This window comes from Typopeltis vanoorti, chromosome 10, assembly GCF_054136105.1.
Source record: "Typopeltis vanoorti isolate ZY-2024b chromosome 10, IOZ_Tvanoo_1.0, whole genome shotgun sequence".
NCBI lineage: Eukaryota > Metazoa > Arthropoda > Arachnida > Uropygi > Thelyphonidae > Typopeltis > Typopeltis vanoorti.
Window position 1 is genome coordinate 104,002,731 of NC_143558.1, and position 26,840 is coordinate 104,029,570.

Sequence of the window (26,840 nt, forward strand, 5' to 3'; positions counted from 1 at the left end):
ATGCGTTAGCAGAGCTAATCTCAGGTGGTATGGTCACTTAAATAGAATGGGAGAGGAAAGATTAGCAAAACAAGTGTTCTCTGCCAGGTTGGCAGGAAAATGACCCAGAGGAAGACCAAGATATAGGTGGATTGATAAGGTACAAAGTGCCTTAGACGATAGAAATATAAGATCTGAAAATGTTGGAGTCTTGACAAGTAACAGACTGATTTGGAGGAATATTGTAGATAGGAAGTTAGTAATGATGTAATTTTTTCATGTAGTACTGTCATATCCTGTACACCCCTTGAGGGTACATGGCAGGAATTTGATGATGATGATGATGATGATGTTTTAATTCCTGTGTAGAATAATTTTGTAAAATATTTCCCATGAGAGTGATTTGCCTTTGATATTCAATACAAATCTTTGATTTTTAATAGGCAGCATTAAAATCTCAGTGTAATGTTATAAATATCTGAAATGCATAAGTATGATTTTTAAAAGCAGTTTTGCTCTAAAAACTTCAGATACAGTGAAATTTATGAATTTATATAAATTAGTTATTATCTTAAAATATAGTTCATTTTACTTTTATTTTTATTAGGTATTTCTTAATGCCAGTGTTAGTACCACTGTGTTTGAATTAGATTCCATTGGTGAAAAACCAATTATAGTTTCACACACTGAAGCAGTGATCACCAAGCCTCTAATTTTAGCTTCTCTGCTATCATCTTGGTCCATATGGGAAAGTACAAATTGTGGAGTTTTGGGTTCTGTTTTTTCATTATTACTGATTTTGGTTGGAGACAGTCATCCTTACCAATCATTTAATATCAGCCAGCTTACAGCAGTAAATACCTTGGATATAATTCTTTATATGTTTAAGGTAAGCATATATGTTCTTAATACATATGCTTAATACACATGTTCCTAATACATATGCTTAATACACATGTTCTTAATACAAATGTGTGTTAAGAATATATATATATATATATATAATCTGTTATACTTTTTATTACAACTGTCTCTCTGTTGCAAACATTATAAGAAATTTGTACACTCTAAGAAATTATATCTTTATTTAATGCTAGTTAGCTATATGTCCCATTCATAATTATAGGATCATTCCCAGGAATACTTATGAAACACACACCAGCTACACATTCAGTACTTCATAGTAAACACAAATAGCACAAGTGTTAATATAAATCATAAAAATAATAAAATGATAGGTACATAAGAAGATTATTTTGCATAATCTTCTTATGTACCTATCTAAAGACTTTTACTCTAATTTGAGAAAAATATTTATGTTGGGTAATGTTAAGTCTTGAAATTTGTTGATATTTTGAAACCATTTCATGGCAGAAAGAACTGTATGTATAGGATGGATTGCTTTTGAATGAATATGGAAGTATGCACTGTGGGCAAATAGAGTATTTGGCGATAAACTGAATCGCACAAACCAAGTTTTCAGATATAAGATGGGAAAGATGTCATGAATGGGATATAATAGTTATGAAAGAACATTGGATAGTGTGCTTAAGTGTTTATTTGAAAGTAAAGTGAAATAATGGATTTATAGCTAGTGTATTGCATTGCACTGCTTTGTTTATTTACAAATGATAGAAGTAAATGCATTTGCACCCTAGTAGATTCATTTGTCCAAAAAAGTATTCAGATATTCATCATCGAACTTCTGATATGGATCCTGAATGACTGTACAGAATACTACAATAGTACTACAAAAAAGCTACATTTTCACTAACTTCTTGTGTACCATTTTCATTGAATTAGTCTGTTAGCTGTCAGAACTCCAACATTGTCAGATCTTATATTTTGGTCTCCTAAGAAACATCTAACTGTATCTCCTCATCAAGATGTTGGTCTTCTTGGGGTCTTTTTCCTTCTATGATGCCTTCCATCACTTATTCTGTTTAACTGACCATACCTCCAGTAAATTAGCTATGTTCAAATATTCCTGAATGCTAACAATATCAAGATACTTTCTAATATCTTCATTTTTGATATGATTTTGCCATCTATATATGCCTCTAATTTGTCAACATTTTCATATCTGTAGTCTCCAGATATGAGATCTTTATGTATTTTATTTCTAACTCAGCTCTCAGTTAAAATTGGTTTGACCACTTTTATTGACTCACTGTACACCCATATTTCATTATTTATTACAGTACAGTACATTATGAAAATAATTAAAGTACAGTAATTTTATGCTATAATTTAAACATTGTATTAGTTTAGTCAAAACACTAAAAATTAATGTTAGTCAAATCAGTTTTCACTAAGAGTAGTTCAATGTTTTGACTAACTTATATTTTATTCAATGTAAATTTATTCATTTGCCAATTACCATACTAGTTTTGCTGTGTGTGTTTTCTATTTCCATCTTTAGTTTACTTTTTTCACTAAAAAAATGCCTATATACTAGAAATCTTTTATTTTATAGTTTTCTATGCAGGATACAGCTGATATTTTCATTGTTCCTGACTATTTTCATAGTCAGGAACAATGAGCTGACACCTCGGTAAGGTCAAAACTAGTCTGGATATTGACTTCCCTCAATGCAATAGCATTATGTACTTCTGAAAGGAATAAAAAATAATGTACTTCCTTGGCAAGTATTATTTCTTAATATCCTCATTTTTACTCTGATATTGCCATTGATGCCATCTGTTCATTCCCACAATCTTTCCCAGAACTCTCTCATCACTGGTCTCTAATCTCTGATCAAATACTTTATTTTTAAATAAAGTATTTAAACGGGGTTCTTAAGGGTCAAAGCTGTATAACTGAGAGGAGATCTCCACATGGCCTTTAAAGGAATGTGGAGAACCGACCAGGGCTTCTGACCTAATGTCCAATCCTCACCTTCTCGTGGTGCACCCTGTTGGGTATCTACTTGGATACTGAATGGACGAGGATGGACTGGCAATTTGGGATTTAGCCAACCAAATTGTATTCTTATTGGTTAAACCAAAATATAGAATGATGGTACAACATGACAAAATTTCATGCCGGCTGGGACGTCGCCCGGTTAAACAAGGCCCCCGTTGTTTTTGCCAGGGAACCAGGGCGAACAGCGAAAAGTCAGCTACTGGAAAAAATCTGAAAATAAACCCCAAATCAACATAACCAGAGTTAAAGATCGGTACTATCAACGTAAGAAGCCTGAATGGCAAAGAAATGGAGCTAGCTGAGGAATTAGATAAGTATCAGATCGACATAATAGGGGTGACTGAAACAAAAAAGACCAAAACTGGTGAGATCGTTCTGAGCAATAAATACAAAATGTTATATTCAGGCAATGACAATCAAGGAAAAGAAGGAGTAGCCATAGTATTCAACACAAAATACGAGGCTAATCTTCTTGAATGGCAGTCAGTCTCAAGTAGAGTAATGTGGGCAAATATGAGAATGGGAAACTGGACAATGAGACTTATTTGTGCCTATGGTCCCACAGAAAGTTCTACTAGAAGTGGAGGAATTTTTTTTTTTGAGGCTTTAGAAAAAGCAACTGACACAATGAAAAAGGAAAAGTTGGTCTTTGTTGGGGATCTAAATAGCAGAGTAGGAAATGATTGTGAGACATACAAAAATATTTTGGGAAAATTTGGTGAAAAGAGCAAAGCTAATAATAATGGCAAATATCTGTTGGATTTCTGCTCAGGACATGGACTGGTTATTACTAACACCATGTTCCAACATAAAAATGGGCACAAATTCACATGGAGAGAAGAGGCTAAGAATAACAAAAGTCTCATTGACTATGTTATTGTTGATAGTGATGTTTTCTCCCTGGTGCAGGACACCAGAGTGTACAGAGGATTTGAAATTGGAAGTGATCACTATTTAGTCTTGAGCAGGATAAAATTGAATTTCACTTTGAAAAGAATAACATGTAAGAAAGTTTTAAAGCGAATAAAAGTTGAGCAGCTCTCAGATGTTAACTGTAGACTAAAATACATAAAGATTATTGAAGAAAAAATGAAAGAGTTTGAGAACAGGAATCAAACCTTGGAGATTCAGTGGCAAACTCTGAAGAAAACGTTGATTGATTCTGCCAGAGAGACATGTGGTGAAGTTGTCTGTAAGGATAAAAATATCAGAACTCCCTGGTGGACACAGGAAGTTAAAGAGGCAGTAAAGGAAAAGAAGAAAGCATACCAAAAGTTCCTGTCAAATAAGTCAGCTTGTGCTCTTAGAGAATATAGAGACAAATGCAAGAATGCTAAACACTGTTTAAAACTAGCTAAACAAAAGTCATGGGAGGACTTTGGCAAGAATATAGAAAATAAATATCAAGAAGGTTGCAAAATATTCTGGAGGTTGTTGAAGAAGCTTAAGAATAGAGGAAAGAGCGCTGTAAAAGGAATTAGAGATGATAAAGGTGACATGAAAACGGGAGAAAAAGATATCCTTGAAGTATGGAGTAATTACTTTGAAAAACTACTAAATGAAACAAGCAGTGATGACAGCACAGTGGTAAAAAACACTGACCAGGCATGCAGTCAGGAATACATATCCATACTTGAAGTCGAAAAAGCCATCAAAGGTTTGAAATGTGGAAAGGCAGCAGGAGTAGATGATATTCGACCAGAAATGCTGAAGTATGGTGGTATAAGAGTCTTACAGTGGCTGTACTGCATAGTTCAGAAAGCCTGGACAGAGGAACAAATTCCTGATGATTGGAGTAGAGCCCCATAGTACCCATATATAAAAAGGGAAATAAAACTGAATGTGAGAATTACAGAGGTATTTCCCTACTGAGTGTTCCTGGCAAGATCTATGCAAGTATACTTGAGAAACGGTTGAGAAGAATTGTGGAAGAAAAGCTTGGTGAAGAACAAGCTGGATTCAGGCCAAATAGTGACTGTCAGGATCAGATCTTCACTTTACGACAAATAGTCGAGAAAGCATGGGAATATATAACAAAGATCTGTATTCAAGTTTTGTCGATCTGGAAAAGGCATATGACAAGGTGCCAAGAGAGAAGCTATTCAATACGCTGAAGTTATATGGTGTCAGTGGAGCATTATATCAAGCAGTACTTAGTCTTTATTTGAGTTGTAAGTCAGCAGTTAGAATTGAAGGAAGTACAGGAAGATGGTTTAATGTTAAATCTGGTGTGAGACAAGGATGTACATTATCCCCTCTGTTATTCATTATCTATATGGATCACATTATGAAGGAAAGTGGTATTAAACATGATATCAAAATTGGAGATGTTAATATCAGCTCTTTGCTTTATGCAGATGATGTTATACTTCTAAATAAATCTGCTACAAGTCTGCAAGATTCTCTGACTAAATTGAATAGCTGTTGTAATAGATATGGTATGAAGGTCAGCAATAAAAAGACAATGAAAATGAGGCAGAATTATTGAAAATGTCTACTGTGTTGTGAATGGAGAACCTGTGGAACAAGTGAAACATTTCAGCTATTTAGGTACGATTTTTACTGAAGATGGTAAATTAAATATAGAAATAGACAACAGAATCAGCAAAGCTGGTATGGTGGGAAGTCAATTGAATAAATTCATATGGAATAAGAGAGAAATTAGTTTGAACACTAAATTAGCTGTATACAAGACAGTGTTCAAACCAGTTTTAACTTATGGATCTGAGAGCTGGGTCAGAAATAAAACACTTGACCAAAGACTAGAGACTATAGATATGAGAGTCCTGAGAAAGATTATAGGCATGGCATCAATGACAATATCATATTAAAAATGAGGATATTAGGAAAGAACTTGACATTGTCAGCATCCAGGAATGCGTTATCAGAACTAATCTCAGGTGGTATGGTCACTTAAACCGAATGGGAGAGGAAAGATTAGCAAAACAAGTGTTCTCTGCCAGGTTGGCTGCAAAACGACCCAGAGGAAGACCAAGATATAGGCGGATTGATACGGTACAAAGTGCCTTAGATGATAGAAATATAAGATCTGATAATGCTGGAGTCTTGACAAGTAACAGACTGATTTGGAGTAAAATTGTAGATAGGAGATTAATAATGATGTAATTTTTTTCATGTAGTATTATCATATCCTGTACACCCCTTGAGGGTACATGGCAGGAATTTGATGATGATGATGAGTATTTAAACAACTCTCAGATCCATAATTTAAATATTTGGTTTGAATGCTGTCTTGTATACAACTAGTGCAGTGTTTTGACTAATTTGTTTTTAATTCCTTTTAACTTTATTCTTTTGACTTCCTACCATTCCAGCTTAGCTAATTCTGTTGTCTATTTCCATGTTTAGTTTGCCATCTTTTTTCACTAAACATTATGCCTGAATAGCTGAAATGTTTTACTTGTTTCATGGGTTCTCCATTCAGGGTGCAGTTAATACTTTTATTGTTTCTACCTGTTTACATCAGCTTTGCTTTTAATTGCTGATTTTCATGGCCAATTTATTACAAACGTTTTTCAGTGTAGTAACCCTGTGAATTTATACTAGATTTATTTATACATAAAACATCATTTATGAATTAATTACTCCAATTTCAATGTCAGGCCTGGTGCCACTTTTTTCATAATTTGATCCATACAGATTATAAATAAGATTGGAGATAGAGTGCACCCTAAGCTCACATCTCGTTTTTCATCAAACCGCCTGTCATATCTAATTGCTGACTTACAACTCAAATAAATATAGGCTGCATATTGCTTGATGTAACATGTAACTAACATCATATAATTGTAGTGTTTTGAACCTTTTTTCTTGCACTTCGTCACATGCTTTTGAAGATCTACAACACTTAAATATAGATCCATGTTATGTTCCCACTATTCTGAACTCTTTGTCTTCAAGATCCTCTTCCACAACTTTTCTTAGTTTTTCTTTTCAAGTATGCTTGATGACTTGGTTGGTCAAGTGAGTTTGAAACTCACTACTTTCATGAATGTTTGTGATTGTCTGTAGGTGGGAAATGATTTTTTCTGGCTATGTGAGACCAATACCTTTTTTTATTTGAATGTCTGAGGTGGCTTGAAAATGAAATCCTTAACACACCCATTGTACAATGAGTGTGCTAAGGATTTCATTATTTGTATAATGTGCTATAGGTTTGCAACTTTTTAAGGAGGGATGGGGAAGTCACGTAAAACAATTTCCACATTTTTTAAATTTCTCTTTTTATTATTGGGTGCTATGAGAGCTTAACGTCAGTCATCCAGAATTTGATCTACTTACCAAACCTTCTGAATTATGCAGTTCAACCATTGTAAAACTTTTATACAATTAGTCCACAATTTACAGTGGGTTTCTCTTTTGATAATACCGTTTTAAGATAGAAATTGTTATATGAACCATAAGGGTATGATAACAAAGAACTATTAAGCTTCTGAATTTTAAAGTACATAGGTCTTTTTGTTGTATTATTAATCGAATTTACTCCTTTGTTTACAGTGAAATAATACAATATACAAATTATAACATAAAATTATGTTAATATGGGTGTACAATGGATTGCTTAAGAATCAAAGACAGATAACTGGTAGGATAACTCCACATAACCTTTAAGGAACTGAAAAACTGACTAAGCTTCTGACATAATGTCCAATCCTCACCTTCATTTATTGCAAACCACTTTAGTAGGTATCCACCAAGTACTGAATGAACATGTATTGGGCTGCAATTTGGGGCATATTCAACCAAATTGCAGCCCAGTTTGGTTGAATTGGGCAAAAAAACATGATGTTACAGCATGATAAGATTTTATGCTGGCTTGGACATCGCACTTTTAAACAATGTCCTAACTGGTTTTGTCAGGAAACCATAGGAAACAGTGAAATGTCAGCTACTAGAACAAGCATCACAAGAATTGAATATAGGAATAATCAACACATGGGGTTACACTGTAAAGGAAATTGAACAAAGAAGGCAAATGTCTTCTTTGTCACAGTTAAGCAGTATATTTTGTCTCAGTTAAGTGGTCTTTTAGAATATTGCAGAGATGATTCCACTTTTTATTAATAGATTCATCTGAGTGTAGTTTCTGTAATTTTTCAGTTATTTTTTGATGATATAGTTTTCTTTTATTGGAGTCAGATAATGAACTGACTTTGAACCTAAGTTTTTGGTTGTCCAATGGATACTGGTACTTTATCCATCTTGGAGGAAACTGTATTGATGTCTCACATGGATAATGATCTGATTCAATTTTAAAACCTCAGAAGACTGTAACATCAAGAATGAATATACCTATTTTATTATTTGTTATAGTATATTCTATAATAGATTTTGATCCTCTTGCTGACCATGTGAATTTATGGACGTTTTTTTTTTTTGTTTTTGAACATTGTATTCATTATTCTTAGATTATTGTAGATAGAGAACTCAATTAATCTGTGGCCATTTCTATTTTTCACTAATTCTCCAAAAGTTCTGATATGATTTTTGATTTTCATATTGCCTATGCAAGCATTTAAATCACCCAGCAGTAATAACATGTCAATTTTGTTTATTTTTTCTGTTATATTTTGGAGTTGGTTATAGTAGTCCAAACTTTCTTTTCTCTCCCTTCCTCTGGAGTGCATAATCCAAGTATTAATGTGAAATATTCTCTATTAAGTTTCAATTTGATTTGTAATATTCTTTCGTTCTAGTATTTGTAGTTATTGGTATTATTTTTAAGGGACTTATGAATCATGATTGATATTCCTGCTTTTGCTCTTCGCTTGTACTTCTCTATAGATATGTATGTAATTATTGGTTTCTTTTGTTCCCTGATTTTTCTTCTTTGTTTCAGTCAATACTGCTATTTTGATTTTCTTTTGATATAGAATTTCATCTGTTTGGTTTTCTTCATAAGATAAATTCTTTACATTCCAGGTAGCAAAATGATTGACAAGTCATCTTTGCTATAGATCAAAACTGTGGAAGGGTTTGTGTAACAAGAATATGCTTATGCAAATATGATTAATGAATGTTAAAAGGAGCATGAACTAAGTGGAAAACGTAAACTGTGATAGAAAATAACATTCTAAATTTCTAGTGGATAATTATCACAGGTGGCATATGATAGGGAGAACAAAGGGCTTATTCTGGATTCATAACATCACCAATGTCAATTTTACCTCAACTGGAGAAGAGTGATTAATTTGCATCCGTCCTATTAACAAAATGTCAGTAACATACAGTACATTTTGGTGTCATGAATAAAGGGAAGGTTAGATAATTTGGAATCTCAACTCCTTAGACCAAATGTGGTACTTTTCAAGTGACTATACTGTATCTCCAAATAGCAGTTGTGGTCTCACAGTAGCCTATTTATTGGAGATCAAAATCAGCTATAACCTAAAATCTTTCACACACATCTATGCCATAATGGGATTTGAACCTACATCCTTTTGCTTGGAGAATTTCTACCCAGGATGTGCCTTGCTAGCTTGAGATGAGCCGATTTTGGGTAGTAAGGGATAAGCTGTATATAGGATTATAAGATGAGAGATTATAGCATTTTTAGAAGACAGTTATTTGAAATACATGGTTTTGAGGAAAAGGAATTAATTGTGACCGGGAGCTGTTTAGAAATGTTAAAAGTTATCAGTGAAGAATCATGTTTCTCAGGTTAGAAGACGAACAGGGAGAGTTAAATGAATGTATAAAGAATGTGAAATAAAAGCTAGAATAGTGAAGTGCAGCAAGGAAAGAGGAAATTTGAAGAGACTAGTGAAGGAGATTTTTCATTCTGTGTCTGTATGTAGTCTGGAGTAATTAATTTGAAGGATTGTTAATTGAAACAAGAAGTGATGACAGCATAGGACTGTAAAATATTCAAGAGATATGCAGTCAGGATTACATATAAATAGAGTTATAAAAAGCCATGAAAAACCAAAATACGCATAAGCATCTCTGTTAGAAATTTGACTATAAATGCTCATTTTGGAAATATAAACAACTTACAGTTGGCTGCATTACCATAATTCAGATAGCATGGTCATTAGATTGAATTCCAGCTGAGTGAAGTAGAGTGCTCATGCTAACAATCTATAAATAGGGAAACAAAACAGTGTGAGGATTACAGAGGAATTTCCCTGCTAAATGTTCCAGGGATTATGCAAGTTACTTGAAGAAGCCAAGAAAAATTGTGCAATGGATACTCAGAGAAGAGCACATATTAGGTTTGGGTCATATAGGGATTGTCAGAATGCCATTTTTATCTTAAGATAGTTAATAAATCATGAGAATATAAACAAGGACCTGTATTTCCACTTTGTCTATCTTGGAAAGGCATATGCAAAGTGTCAAGAGAAAAAAGCTGTCCAAAAATGCTTCAGCTATATGGTGTAAACAACACATTATATCAAGCAGTGTGAATTGAAGGAAGTACAGGAAAATGGTTTGATATAAAATGAGGTGTAAGATGTTAAACTCTTATCTAATTGAATAATTGCCGTTACAAATTTGGCATGAAAATCAGCAAAAGAAAATTATGAAAATAGGCTGGAACATTGAAAACATCAGCTGCGTGCATCCTGAATGTAGAACAAGTAAAGCATTTCAGTTATTAAACCTTTGGGCACAGTTTTTGTGATGATGAATGAGTAAATATGGAAATCTGGTATGGTTTTGAGCAGCTAAATAAATTTCTATGAAATAATAGTGATATAGACATTGGTTAAAACAATAAACTTTATGAAGGATAGTGATTAAACCATTTTAATTTATTGATCTGAGAACTGAATTAGAAGCAAAATAAGTGATAAAGACTAGGGACTACAGATATGAGTAGTCCATCCATTCATAGTGAAGAATTTATGAGACACAACATACTTGAAAATAAGACACAACACACATGTTAGAACACGTGTGTTGTGTCTCCATAAATTCTTCACTATGAATGCTGACCACCGTGTAACCTTAAAAGAAAGATATGAGTAGTGCTGAGGAAAATTAGGGGAGTGAACAGATGGCCTCATTAATAAAACCATGTTAAAAATGAAGATATTAGGAAGGAACTTGTCATTGTTAGAGTTTAGGAATGTATATCAGTAAGTGCTAATCTCAAGTGGTAAGGTCAAAGTGAATGGGATTGGAAAGATTAGCAAAGCAATAATTAATGCACTTAGAAAACAGGAATATATGATCAGTCAATATTGAAGTTCTTACAGATAACACTAGTTTCAAGGAAATTTATTTACCAGGAAGTTTGTAATAATATGAAATTTTCTCTTGTACTATCATAGTATCCTGTATATCTCTAGAGCATATAATCAGAATTTAATGGTGTATCCAGTAATAATATAAGTAATAATTATGGGTGAATGACTTGGCTAGATTGAGTATTGATGAAGCATCTAGGAAAGCAGTGCTGTGGAACTATCAAATAATTGCTTTGTTATGATGTTTTATTACAGTGGTGAAATAGACAGTATTTCTAGAAAGGAGGGAATGTTGGTGAATTGAAAGCTAGTTAACTGGTATTCAACATATTAGAATAACTGTATATCTATTATAGTGATTAATGGAATTATTTCACTTGATTTAAAAATCTGTGCTAGGAATTAATAGTACTCTTGACTCTTATTTAAATTTTGTCCTGGAAGCATTCCAGTGTGAAGAAGAAAAATAAAATAAAGCCAATACACAACAGTGGTCTAAAAGCTGATGCATTGAACTGTAGATCAGTTTTTAACTCTGAGCAGTTAGGGATAGGATACATGAATGGAAATATGATTCTGTGGGAAAGGTAGCATGGTTTTGTTAAAGGATGGTCCTGTTTTAGTAATCTTGTTCCATTTTTCATAATTAAGTAATAGCCCCATTTCGCTAATGGGAATGTGTATACTGTTTCTACATTTTCCAATGGTGTTTGGCAGATTGCTTTTGATGGTTTATCATCAACATAAAAAACTTGAAATGTACCCTCAGGGTGTACAGGATATTATGATAGTGCTATAAAAATTTGATGTAGCTTAAAAAATATCAAAGCGCTTTACATCGATTTTTTACAGAGGTCAAGTCCCATGAGAATGTTATAAAAATAACTTGTTTGTCTCTGTATATTTTGTACTAGATGTTTTTTGTAAATAACCCTTTGGAAGTTACCTGTATATACTCGTTTAATAAGAATATTTCAGAGTGTTAAAAAACAAAGCAATATTTTGCCGCTGGAGCTGTATGTAATAGATGTACATGGCGGCATAAGAAAGGTTGTTTATGAAATTTTGTATGTATGTGAAAGGCTTACAAGTTCTGCACGTAAACACCTCCGAAGTCAGTCTGGAAGGTTCAAACAACTTTCCAATGGCCGGCAACTTACATCAAAAGATAGCATAGAAGAGAACAAAGAGCGGACCGAACTTGAAACTTAAAATGAAAGAATCATGCCGAATTCTTCGGGGGTTACAAACTTCGTGCGAGGTCTCAGAGAAGGATAATAAATAGGGACTGAGCCAAGCATAGAGCTTCCCAGTTCGAGACGTCGCTAGAGAGAGACGACTTCCAGGCCAGAGAGAGAGAGGGCTTCCAGATGTTGCCGAAGAAGGAAAGGCTTCCAGATGTTGCCGAAGAAGGAAAGGCTTCCAGTCATCGCCAGAGAGAGGGAACAGATTCGGGAGTCCATAAGAGAGTCAGTTGGCAGCAATTACAGTCATTGAAGGCAGCTGTTCGAGCTATTGGAGATGGCGGTTGTCCAGGCATTTTCGGCGAGCCAAAGCAGAGGAGAAAAGGCGATGTAAATTAGCCAAAGCAACTTTGCTCGGAAGATTTTCTTTTTTGCCAGTTGTAATTCACAGGCCACTATTTTCCCATTGAGACGTTGAGATATATTACTGAAGCCAGACATTCCTGAGGAAGCTCAAGATCTGAATTGAAAGAAATGCCATAAGACTGTAGTGATAGACTTTTGACTGAATGTGCGATGCTGAGTCTTTTGTAAGTTAAAACCTTTTGTATATTCCCTCTCATAGTAGGTTGTAGATGGACTTTTAAGAGATTGTTCAATAGTAGTAAGAATTGTCATTAAGAGAATCGATTGGCATATTGGAAGTTGATATAAATTTTGTAAAGATAACTTAACAGAGAGTTAGCTAAGTTCTTTGTAAGTAAACTAGAAGTTTAATAAGTTGAATTTGTAAGCAGGGAGTAAATAAGATTGAGTTAAAGAAGTTGATTAGTGTTAAAGTAAATAGGTTATAATTTATGCTAAAGATTTTATAAATGGATAGAGAAAGCAATCTCCCTAATGTCTGAATTCATATATATTTCATAGTAATGTAAATAAATTGTTTTGTTCTTTTTGTTAAAAGAGTGCTGCCTGTTTGTTTATTTTTACAACTGCATTGTTCCTAAATAAATCGCACTTGTGAATGGGAAACTAAGTGATATAGCCAAAGTGTAAAGTTAAGTAAAAGAATAGACCACGACTGTTTGTGTAAAGTTTTATTGAAGGAATTTGTGTTAGAGAGAGAAATCTGCTGGCCGTATTATTGAGCTTTATGCTAATTAAATGATATTAGTAGCGCAGTCTAAATTAAATAAATTTTCTAGTATCTCAGGCATAAGACTCGTAGTGCAAAGGGTAGATAAACATAGTACGTAATAATATAAGCAAGAAAGATTCAGAGAGAGAAAGCGTGCACAGCTAATTAGAATAAAGATAAAAAGATATTACTAATATGGGCAGAGTAAGAAAGTAAAATATATAGAAAAAACGTGTAGAATAGTAAAGATAATAAAATAACATTAAAGACAGCAGAAAATATTACAGTGCTACATGAAAGATGCATCATTACTAATGATGCATCCTTCCTTTCAACTTATGTTTCCTCCAAATTAATCTGTTATCTGTTAGAGCAATAATGTAAGATCTTAAATTTCATCTTCTAAGGCACTTGTTACTATGTTAAAACACTAGACCTTGGCCTTTTTTCACGGAGTGTTTTTCTTACAATCTTGGCAAAAAGCACTTCGCTGAACTTTCCTCTCCAATTCACTTTAACTGATCATATCATCTGAGATCAACTCAGAAGGTATGATATCCCAGTAGAGCTTTTACCATCTGATAGTAAAATATACCAAAAATACATATGGTATTTCTTTTGATCTTCCATGGAATTATATTCTTGTTCAGTCCTGAATCCAAGTGTAAGCAAATTTTGTGTGTGAAGTATCTTCACAATTAGGCTACCTTGTATATTAATTCGACCATGGTGTCTTCCTAGGTATAGCTCACACTGATGAGTTATCTCAGTAAAGGTTGAGACCATTTTGGGTAGTGACTTCCATTAATGCATAGCATTATGGAATACTAACGCAGTTTATGTGAAGTCATCCGTGCTTAGTTGTGAAGATATTTCATTCACAAATTTTGCTTACACATTGATTAAGGATTAAACAAGAATATAATTTCTTGGCAAGTATTTCTTAATATCCTAATTTTTAATATGATGCTGCTATTGGTGTTGTCTGTTGTGTCCGTCCAGTCTTCCATCAGGTGTTTTATTTCTAATCCAGCTTTCAGATCCATAAGTTAAAATTGATTTGGACATGGTCTTGTATACATTTGAACTAATGGTTTGACTTCTAGCCATATCATCTTTGCTAATGCTGTTGTTTATTTCCATATTTTATTTGCCATCTTCACTAAAAATTATGTCTAAATAGCTGAAATGTTTTACTTGATTAAGGTTCCTGTAGGTTCTCCATTCAAGATTCAGTTTTTGTTTTCAGTGTTGCTATCTATTTTTATAGTTTTTGTCTTTTAATTGCTGATAATCTTAAGAACTTAGCAGTTATAAAATTTAGTTCAAGAATCCTCCATTCTTATACAGGATTTATTTAATAGTGTAACATCATTCTCATAAAGTACTGAGATGGACATATCTAGTTTTTACATCAAGTTTAATGCCATTTTCCCTCATAATGATCTATATAACAATGGGAAAAAAAGTGCACCCTTGTCTCATGGCTGATTTATCATCAAACTCTCTTCCTTTACCTCTTTTAATTCTGACTGCTGGCTTACAACCCAAATATAGACTTAATTGTTGCTAGAAATGTCCTATTTACACCTTATAACTAGCATTTTGAATAATTTTCCCTTGGCCATTATATGGTATATACAGCATATAATTACAGTATTTTGAGCAGCTTTTTTTTTTGGTACCATGTCATATGCCTTTGCTAGCTATAAAAAATTTAAACACAGATTCATGTTATAATTCCATGATTTCTCTACTATTTGTCTTAAAGGAAAATCGGATCTTGACACCATTTATGAAAAGGTAACCTATAGAATGTTCCCACTGAGATTTATGCAGATATACTTCAGAAAGGGATAAAAAAAATTATGAAGTGTAGCCTGCATAAATCTTAGTGGGAACATTCTATAGGTTAAATTTTTATAAATGGGTACTATGACAGCTTTGTTGCATTCATCTGTAATTCAAATTCTCTGACCAAGCCTATGGAATTATACATTGTAATCATTGTAAAACTTTTATACTTTCATATTTAAGCATTTCTGTTTGAATATCACTACTCTAGCTGACTTTCCATATTTCAGGTTTTTGATGACTTTTTTTTTCTACTTCAAATATTCAAGTATTGACATGTACTCTTGATTACATTCCTCTTGAATATTTTTACTGTCATGCTGTCACTGCTTGTCTCATTTGGCAATTTTTGAAAGTAATTACTCCCACACCTTGTGAATATCTGTCTTTCTTCAATTTTCATGTAACCTTTATCATCTTTGATTCCTTTTACTGTACACTTTTCTCCATATTCAGACTTTCTGGCTTGGATAGTTGGCTTGATTAGAGAAAGATATCAGAAATTAGCTATTAAGGAGCATTGCTTAAAGGGAGAAGATTGACTGTAGGTGCTGCAAGGCTCTGTACTTGGTCCACTGCTGTTTATCCTGCATGACATACAATGTATTTTTTATTTTTTTTGGAGGTGGGGAGATATTACTGAGTTATTTCTTAAAATGATCAGCAGAAACACACATTACATATTTCACAAAAGCAGTTTTAAAAGTTTATTGTGAAAAAATATGCACTTTCTATTTGATGTAATTATTTATATTTGTATTTCTGCTTAATAAATTATTTCATCCTCCTCTTTTTCCCCTTATTCCTCATTGATAATATATATATTTGATGTAATTGATTGTGGGGAGTGTTTATTATTACATGTTGGAAGATTAGCTTTTCTTTTATGAACATTCTAGTTTTTAAAGTGGTAACTATTTTGCTTGTATAACAGTTGGAAAATTTTACGTATAAAGCATGTGATGAATTCGTGCATCCCTTATTCTTTTCTCCCCTTCAACATGAATTGGCTCTTCTTGGGATTCTGCCAGGTACTGTTCTCTCAACTGTGGGCAGACTATACTTGGCTATATGATATAATTGAAGAAATTTAAATTAAATTAGTTGTGCATTCAAATAATAAATAGCTTTTCTAGTTTGTTATCCCTTGGCTTTTAGTTCATTTAATTATATATGTGTATGTATATATATATATATATATATATATATATATATATATATATGAGAGAGAGAGAGAGAGAGAGAGATTACTTTCTTTTGGCTGTGGTTGATTTTCCTTGTTTATGAATTTTATTATGTGATATTGTTTAAAAAGCATTTTATGTGGCTCCAATGTGTATTAAAAAAATGACTGCCATTGCTTCTGTATTCACTGAGTTTTTAACTTTAGGGATTTCCTGTGATGTAGTGTGTGTTCTATGTACTCATTCCCAATGGTTTTTGGTATGAAAGTGAGAATGCAGAGATGGTGTGTTGAAAATGTTTCTTGACTGAGTACAATTGAAGAAAAAGGGTGTGTCTACAAGTAATAAATATAATATGTATATATATATGCATGTATGTATATATTACCTTGATGGACCTGTGATTTCAGTCAGGATTTCTCCATGACTGCAGGTCGTAAAGAGTCCAGCTATTCCTGTCTTGGGCCTTTCTTCACCATTTTCTTCCAACTTTCTTAATCATTGGGTCTTCCTACCTTAAGGCTGGTCTTTCATGTTTCGTTTTGGTATCTCTCGGATACCAATTTGTTACTCTGACTGTCCATCTGTTTCTCATTCTAGCGAGATTTCCTGCCCATCTACTTTTGCTCTTGTAGATTGCTTTTATTATTATCAGGAAGAAGTCTGGACAAAGTACAAATTTCTTCCTGATTTCTATGTCTTATGTGGTCTATTTTATATTTTATATATTATTATTATTATTATTATTATTATTATTATTAAGAGAGACCTTCAGGGAGTCAGCAACTCATCGAGGGAGGCCACATACTACATACACCAGCTTTCACACCCTTCTTGGCGGCCTTCATTCTCAGCTTCCAAGAATGCCCTCTTGTCGTTTCCCCACCCTCCATAAATTGAAAAATTCCATCAATTGAAATCCTGTGACCCTTTCAGAAGTTTAATAATATAATAAATTTAGTTTAATCCTTTATCCAAGTGTGAGCAAACAAAGTTTGCGCCTGAAAGTATCTTCAGGACTGGGGTAAGGTGGTACAACACCAGGGAAACTCGTTGCAAAGGTGGAGCAAGCTACCAACACTCCTATCTCAGTATCTCCTATAATGCAAAACACATCTCCTTGCGGATATGTCTAATGTTATGCATTAAGGGAAGGGCCACTACCCAGACTAGTTTCGACCTTTATTGAGGTCTCTTTAGTGGGAGCCAGGCCCAAGTAGAGATACCAGGCAGAAGCATTAGCAGGTCATCTCTACCTATAGGAATTGCCAAATGGTGTGCCACCCTTTTTTAATAAATTACTCTGGATTTAGAGAAGGATGTTGAAATTTTATTTTTCACTTGGTTAGAGTATAATAAATTTAGTTTAATCCTTTATCCAAGTGTGAGCAAACAAAGTTTGCATCTGAAAGTATCTTCAGGACTGGGGTAAGGTGGTGCAACACCAGGGAAACTCATTGTAAAGGTGGAGCAAGCTACCAACAACTCCTGTTTCAGTATCTCCTATAATGCAAAACACATCTCCTTGCGGATATGTCTAATGTTATGCATTAAGGGAAGGGCTCCCACTGAAGAGACCTCAATAAAGGTCGAAACTAGTCTGGGTAGTGGTGTGCCACCTGGTGTAAGGTGGTACAACACCAGGTGGTACAACACATCTCCTTGCAGATATGTCTAATGTTATGCATTAAGGGAAGGGCTCCCACTGAAGAGACCTCAATAAAGGTCGAAACTAGTCTGGGTAGTGGCCCTTCCCTTAATGCATAACATTAGACATATCCGCAAGGAGATGTGTTTTGCATTATAGGAGATACTGAAACAGGAGTTGTTGTTAGCTTGCTCCACCTTTACAATGAGTTGCCCTGGTGTTGTACCACCTTACCCCAGTCCTGAAGATACTTTCAGGTGCAAACTTTGTTTGCTCACACTTGGATAAAGGATTAAACTAAATTTATTATACTCTAACCAAGTGAAAAATAAAATTTCAACATCTTTCAGAAGTTTGTTAAGTCTCAATCATATCACCCCTCTTTCTCCTGTTTGCTAGTGTCTGCAGACTACAAATTCTCAGTCTGTCTTCATAATCAGTATTCCACAATCCTGATATCATTTTTAACAAGTTTGCTGCCACACTCCTCGGGCATAGTTTGTTACCGCACACCAACACTTTCACTTCTTTAAGGTCAGTACGAGTAATCTCGTAGCTGGCTTATCAGACAGAATTTTGTTCATATGCACGCCAACTACGAGTAATATCGTATCACCCCCACCTATATATTACATGCGCTGACGACTGTGTAACTTGAGTTCAGAGTCAGTGATGTTCAGCATTCAGTGCAGTAAGGTTTATTGCATCTAGTCTCCAAAAACCTTCAATTATGCTATGGCTAGTAAAAGAAAGCTTACTGATGAAGAATTAGAAGCTTACACTAATATGAGCGATGATGAATGGAAAGAATTATTTGGTTCTGATTCCGAAGATGATTATAATCATACAGATGACTCTAGCGGTGACTCAGATGATGAAGAAAATTCTGAAGATGAAGTTTGCATCCAGCCAAATACATCAGCATTTACTAATTGGGAAAATTCAGAACAAGAGTCCCCACAATTTGACTTTGTTGAAACTACGGTTTTTGAAATTGACTCTGAAAATTTCAGTATCGAAAAGTTGAACTTTTTTTTTTTCTAAAGATTTTCTCACACATTTAGTTGAACAAACCAATTTATATGCTTTACAAAATGTTGAACAAAGGCTTTGATATCAAAAAAAGTCAAAGAATTTCAAACTGGAAAGTAACAGGCATACCTGAAATGAAATTATTTCTTGGACGTTTACTTCATATGGATCCTTGTAATTTACCATCTGTTGAGCATTATTGGAGTACAAATCTTCTTTACAATTTTCCATTTTGGCACTCTAAAATGAGCTGAAATCAATTTCAAATTTTATTGCGTTATTTGCATTTCGCAGATAATTCCCAAGCAGCTAACGATAAATTGCACAAACCAAGATCAGTCCTAGATCATTTTAATAGTGTAATGCGAAATAGCTATACACCAAACAGAAACTTATGTATTGATGGTGTTGTGGCGCAGTAGACTGTCGTTTCGGCAATACATAAAAAACATAAACATGGCATGAAATTCTATGAACTATGTGAATTGAATGGATTGGTAATAAAAATTTATACAGGTAAATCTGAATCCTCTTTAGTGAAAATGGGTCACGCATATGATATTGTATTTCACTTGATGGAAGAATATTTAGACAGGGGTTATGTATTGCAGATGGACAATTTTTATAATTCTGTAGCTCTGACTGAATCTCTTACTGACAGAAAAACTGATGTTTGTGGAACGCTGCGAGATAATAGGAAAAACAATCCACAAGATGTTATACAGAAGAAACTAAAGAAGGGGGAATTTGTCTGGCAAAGAAGAAGTCCTGTTTTAGTCAGCAAATGGAGGGATAAGAGGGAAGTTCTTTCAATTTCAAATGTGCACAAATTTGAAATGGTTGAAGCGAAAAATCGGAATGGTAAAATTCAGTTAAAACCAAATATCATTAGGGGCTATAATTTGGGTATGTCAGGCATCGATCTTTCTGATCAAATGCTTTCTTACTATTCTGCCTTATGAAAGACAGACCAAAGAAATTGGCAATACAAATTTTTGATATATACATTCAAAATGTGCATACATTTTTTAATATAGTTACTGGAAACGCAATGACTGCGTTAAAGTTTAGAGATAAATTTATCTCAGTTTTTGTTGGAATGAATGAGCTTATAACATCACAGAATATCAGCAGGATTCAGGACCACATTATTTGGAAATTTACCACCTACATACCTAATATGTACACGAAACAAACAATGACGGGAAACACATTGTCCTGTGTGCCAGAAAAACCACCATTGTGCATGGAAAATTGTTTTAAAGTGTACCACTCGTAATTTGATTTACAAATTACGGATTATACTGCAAGTTAACTCATGCTTGGCATAGGAGGTTGGTAATCAACATATGAGTATATTCGTAGTTGGCTTGTGAGGCTTATATATAATATACTATACTTTTTGCTGAAATTATTTTCCTTCTACCAAGCCCCCAGATGTGCTCTCTGCATTACTCACAAGCCAAGGGGCCAAATTAAGGTTCTTATACTATGGGTTAACTGGCTGGTGCTTGGCATAGGAGGTCAGTAATCGACATATGAGTATATTCGTAGTTGACTTGTGAGGCTCATATACCAACTATGAGTATACTCATAGTTGGCAGCGAATGTGTTAACACTCTCCTTTCTACTCTCTCTCCAATATATCAGAATCACAACGGAAACCAGGAGACTATCTGTGCACAGATAGTCCAAGCTAGGTCTTATCAAAGTCTTGTAAAGAGGCAAAATAACATCCTTATCTTAGCATGTGAACATTCGTTTCAGCATTACAATTATCTTTTGAGTTGTATTTGCAATCTTTGCCACATGGCCCCCCTAAACTTCAACTTTCTATCTATTAACTCTTCAAGATCTCTAGCCTCATCAGTTTCTTCTAGCCAAATCCCACTAATATAATATGACATTGAATATCTAATCATGCCGAAGTGAATGACTTTACATTTACTGATATTGAACTGACACCCATTTTCCCATGCCCACAATTCCAGCCTATTCAAATCATTCTGCAAAGACTGCATATCAGCAGCATTCCCGATTACCCTATCTATCTTTGCATCATCAGCAAATAACTGTATATCACTTGTCAAATCCTTCCCTGTACAGATTGAATAACAGTGGACCAAGCACTGATCCTTGTAGTACACCACTTTTTTTTTATTTATTTTATTTATTTTTTATTTTTATTTTTATAATCTTTGTACTGGTTATGGGCAGTACTACCCTTACATCTCGTCCAGACTTGGTTTAGGCCTAAGCCTTTACGGTGTTTTACCCTATGCCTGTTCTAGTTATCATTGTAGTCATTCTCTGGTGGCAACACCATGCCACCATTGTGCCCTGTAGGGGTCATCAAGGAAAGAACTTTTATATCATTCTGCGTAAGCCCAAGCTGTTTTAAGTCATTATAACTGCGCTCCATACACCATGTAAAGAGATGGTGGCGCTGGTAAACCTCGGAGTTGCCCCATGCTCCTCTCTTATCTTACTAACTAGATCTTGGTTATTTTTATAATAGTTTACTCTATTATTATGGCTATAGGCAAGTGAGCGCCCTGTTCCCACCACCTGGGCATCAACTACCGAGACCTCACCATCTCTTTTAATCACTAAGTTTGGTTTATGCAAACCCGCGGAGGTCCTATAATGTGGTTCCACCCAATCATGCTGAGGAGGCACCAGATATGACTTTTAAAGGAGCACCATCTACAGGACAGTGCAACAGAGATGCCCACCTCTTGTGTTCTGTGGGTGCTGACTCAATTAAGGTACCTTGATAATGGGACCAGCCTTTAGCCCAACTAAACTCTTTTTGTATTAATGGGCTATAGAAAGCCTCTCTGCAGATAGTTTAACAGTTTAATAGTTTTTATTATTCACATCACGTATACAAATTATACGTATTATTCTGTTCAACTTGTATAATTATGACATTATTTCACAATACAATTCAATGCACAGTACAATGTTACAAAATAAAATTCAAATATTACTATCATATTCTCTTGGTAGTAACACTTATTTTGGCTATTATTTTATTATGGTTAATAAAAAGTTTTCTCATATATGCAAGTAGAATATAATATATTTCGAATGGTTTCATAGTTATGATAAGTAACTGGTTTAGAGTAATGTAAGTTAGTTAATGCAAATATGTGTAACCAAGGGCCGTAGCCATACTGGTTACTAGAAAAGTAATTAGCTCAGAACAGACACTGAGAGTCCGGGGACTGCATCTAAGAGGGCTCCCTTACCAGTTATAATAATGTACATGTTGATATTTTAATTCCTAATTGAATGAACCAATTTGTAAATCAATACCTTAATTGGTTATGATATATGAGTTATAATGATCTCTTATACTAGGGGAAAGAAGATAGTTCTTACTTCACAATTCTGAATAGGGGAAAGAAGATAGAAGATCTCTTATACTAGGGGAAAGAAGATAGTTCTTACTTCACAATTCTGGATAGCTGCAGGTATGGGATCAGCCATCTAAGTGATGGAACCCCAAGCCCACCATCCTTCACCCTTGCGTGGAAATATGCAGTAGGGGTGTAAGGCGGCAGTCATAGCCATGATCTCATGGCTGAATGAATAGCCCTGTCCAATCGGGACAGTACTGAGATGTATGTCCTACCAAGCACCAACTTGTGGTAAAAGCAAGGTAGGAGATAGTGGGAAAGGAGAAACAGTCTTTGCTGGGGCTTGAGAGGAGCTTTCCTCAAAGAAGCAATCCCAGCTTCTAGGATAGAAGGGACAGAAGACCTTCCCTTTGGGGTGAACATGATACCGAGGTATCTCCACTCTTCCATGATGGTCAAAGCACGCAACGACCTCCCGTGCAGGGAGGTCGTTGCGTGCTTTGACCATCTCTCTATAGTCTTTGCTTTGACCATCACTCTATAGTCTCGACTTTAAGCTTCTTGTCATGACCAGAGGGGACAAGAGCTAAAGAGCAGGACTTCTCTACATTAATAGAAAGACCTCGAATAGAGAAAAAGTCAATTGCCCAGTCAAAGAGTTCCTGCAAGCCTATCTTAGTAGAGGCTACGAGAATAAGATCGTCCGCAAAAACCATAGCATTAAAGGAAGAATGCCTAGAGAGCAACGTATATGGCTAGGAAGAGAGTGAAGAAACTCATCTGTGATACAGTTAAAGAAAAGGGGAGATAGAGGATCACCCTGGAGAACACCCCGCACTGCAGGAATAGGTTGTAGCGATAGTGATGGAGCTACCGAAGTATAGCTCCATAATATAGGAATGGAGGTCCAGCGACATCATATATAGAGGCTTAAGGCAGCGTCGGGAATCAGAGAGAGAGAAGAGAAGAAAGAAGATATATTCTTGGCCCACCCGTCCGAAGGGACAAAAGCTCTCTGTGTATAATCATGCTGTATTTGTTGCTGAAGTGGTTTAACTAAGATTTTATGATAAAATAAGTATCACAGAGGAGATGGTAATAGGTCTAAAGTCTGATGCACAGCTTGAAGTTTCTTTCTTCGGAATGAAGATAGTTCTTGAAGCATGTAGGTATGGTGGCATTGCTTTACTGGAAAGGAGAATGTCCAATAAGATTGAAGAATCTTCAACTGCAAAAGGAGATATTACCTGTCCCTTCCAAAGCCTAGATGCAGGAAAGCCATCAGGTTCGGAGGCAGAAAAAATTGGATGGAAGAGCTGCTATAATCTTCTGGATGAAGACAGGCTGGTATATTTGAAGGGCAGGAATGGACCTCAATATTGTAGGTTGGTCATCATAATCAAGGAAGTGTGGAGGTGGAGCAGAAAAGACAGTACTCCAGAATTTAACAAAATCATCATGTAAGTCTGCTAGAGGTAGAGAGGAAGCACCTTCAAGGATGGTTTTGGCACATTTCCCTCTATTCTTTTTTATAGAGGGCCTGCATAGCTGCATAGGCCTTCTTCCTCTGCTTCCTATTTGACAAAGTCATTGTAGAATGAGACATAGGCTGATGTTGACAAGGCATGAAGTGTTTGGAGAATTCAGCATGGAGGTAGTCATTTAACTGATCTGTGATATCCATTCCCAGAAGATGAGTCCGGATGACAGATTTAAGAATTTGATGGTTATATTCCAGAAGAGGAGGATCATCTAGAGATGATGTCAGTCTGAGAATCAAAGCCTCTTCTTCAACAGCAGGATGGTGGCTGGAAGATGGAGAGGCAGGGACAGGAGATACAGAGATATTACCTGTAACGGATGGGCTACCAATTCTTGAACTAAGGCTTTGTTACTGGCTTTCCATCTATGACATTTGATGGCATCCAAGGATCTTAATGGGAACATCTTAAATAAAGCCTCATTGATTTTCTTTATCCCTCGAGCCGTCAACTCGATCTCATGAGCAGCGAGGATCTTTTCTTCTTCAGCAGTCCAACGTGCTTTAACACGCTCCGTTCTTATTGCAGCTTTGGCTGGATGTTTCGAGGTGCGATGCAAAGCTAGGCCGACTGCGGTGGAGAATGCATGATCGCAGACTTGACATATGAAGTGTCTGAGATTTGGAAATCCTTGACCGCCGGAACAAGCATGATGAGAACTTGAAGAAATAGGTTGATGACAGTCCTTGCGAGCTTTCTTTTAAGTTACTTCCTGAGGACGCCACTGGGACGGGTGACAGGATCACCTCCAAACAAGAAACAGACATGTGGAATCACACTCGACGAGTTTCCTGGCTCCTGCCTATAAGAGTCGGAGCCTTCATCTGATGAGTTATTGCAAGCGAGGAAACTTAACCCTACCAAGGCTGCTAACTCTGGAAGGGAGGAATAGTGTAGCAGGCCAGTCAGTCAACCAAAGGTGTCCAGGAATCGCCCCTAGGAGGCCGCCTACTGCCGCACTTGCAAAGTGTGTCAGGGGATGTGCCAACCAAGACAACAACGATTTGGATTAAACCTTGCAGACTCAGATCCCCCATATACCACTTTTTGATATCAGTCAGCCATCCTTTTATTGATGCTAATATTGTATAACCCAAACTCGTTTTCTCCAATTTATTAGCAGTCTGCCATGCTGTATTCTGTCAAAAGCCTTAGCAAAATCGAAAAGTATAGTTCGTCCACCGTTTGTAGGTCTCTGCTTGGCGTCTTGCCAAGAATAGTCGATTCATGCTGAAGGGGTGAAAGAAATGAAGGACGTTCGAATTGGTCGCCAACATGCGAAATCACATTTTTTATAGGTAAAATTTTCCAACTGTTATACATGCAACATAGTTAACTACAATAATCATAAAAGAGAAGTTAATTTTCCGACCTGTAATAATAAACAACTCATCCCACAATACGGACTGATTACCCTATTATCGGAATGGATTCTCCTTTTTCTGACATGCGCAGAAATGTCGAAGGATCTCTAATTGGTGGGCGAACTATATCATGGTGTATCCATTCCCCTTGTCTAATTCAATGGTAACATTGTTAGAGAATGTGAGCAAGTTGCTAAATCATGACCTTCCCTTAGTAAACCCATGTTGCTCATTGCAAAGTAGAAATTCACTGTCAACCCATTTCTGAATGCGTGTCCTAACCAGTTTTTCCAAAATCTTCACCACCACTCCTGAGATACTAATTGGTCGATAGTTGGATACATCAGTTTTTGCATCACCCTTGTGCAATGGAATTACCATACATTCCTTCCATTCCTGCGGAATCTTCCCTGTTCTGAGACTCATACCCATATTAAACATCCTGGTCAAAGGAATGGCCAGTTAGCTGAACACTCTTTTAGCACATGAGCTGATAATCCATCAGTCCCTATTGCTGAATTCTTATTCAGTTTGTGCAACAGATCTAATAACTCAGCTTCACACACCTGAATTCCTTCATCTAGTGAAGAGGTAACAGTGAGCTCAATGTTGCGTTCACAAGGTTGATAGCTTTTAACGAAATGGACACTCATTAACTGAACAACCTCTTCTGCATCTGTAACCCTCATGCCATCTGGATTTTGAAGAGTTATTCTTTCATATTTATTCTTTCTTTTACTTGCAGCATATCGATAGAATTCTTGTGGGTTGTCTTGAGCATGCAGAGCCAGTTTCTTTTCATAATCAGACTTTGCTTTCCGTACAACAGTTGTGACTATTCTAGTCTACTGCTTATAACATTCATAACGAACATCATGCTTATACAAACGGTATTCCTTCCACATCGTCCTTTTCTTACGAATCTCTTTCTTAATAAGGTTACACATCCATTTGACTCCTACTCTATTTATTCTTCCAACTCTAGGGACACATTCTGATATTGCATCATTTAAGTATTGTTTAAATGCTTTCCATCCAATGTTGATATTCTTCCCATCCATCAATTGGAATTCCCATTCCAATGAACTTAACATACTGTTCAGTTGGTCATAATTGCCTGTTTTGTAGTTCAGCATGTAATCTTTTCTGAGTGGAATATTCATAAACTCAGCCACTTCCCAAGTGAGTACTGCATGATCACTGTCACCAACTGGAGGCAGAATAGTTACATATTTAACTGAAAGGCCCCAATGACACTATAATCAAATCTAACACTCTTTGACCTTGAGTTCCTTCTGTCACATGCTGCTTGAGGAAGTTGTCCCGCAACAGCTCAATAAATGCATTTTCATTCTTCTCAAGAGATTCTACTGCTACCCAATCAATACTTGGATAATTAATATCTCCCAT

At 35.4% G+C, this 26,840-nt stretch overlaps 1 protein-coding gene across 4 annotated transcripts in view; it reads left to right on the forward strand.

Moving 5' to 3' along the window:
* Window positions 1-26,840, forward strand: part of mv (lysosomal-trafficking regulator mauve) — a 1,073,830-nt gene that overhangs the window by 72,648 nt on the left and 974,342 nt on the right. For all 4 annotated transcript variants that reach the window (XM_090399251.1, XM_090399254.1, XM_090399252.1 and 1 more), the window contains exon 7: window positions 587-868. In XM_090399251.1, coding sequence (XP_090255377.1) covers window positions 587-868 — 282 coding nt within the window. The remainder of the gene's footprint in view (window positions 1-586; window positions 869-26,840) is intronic.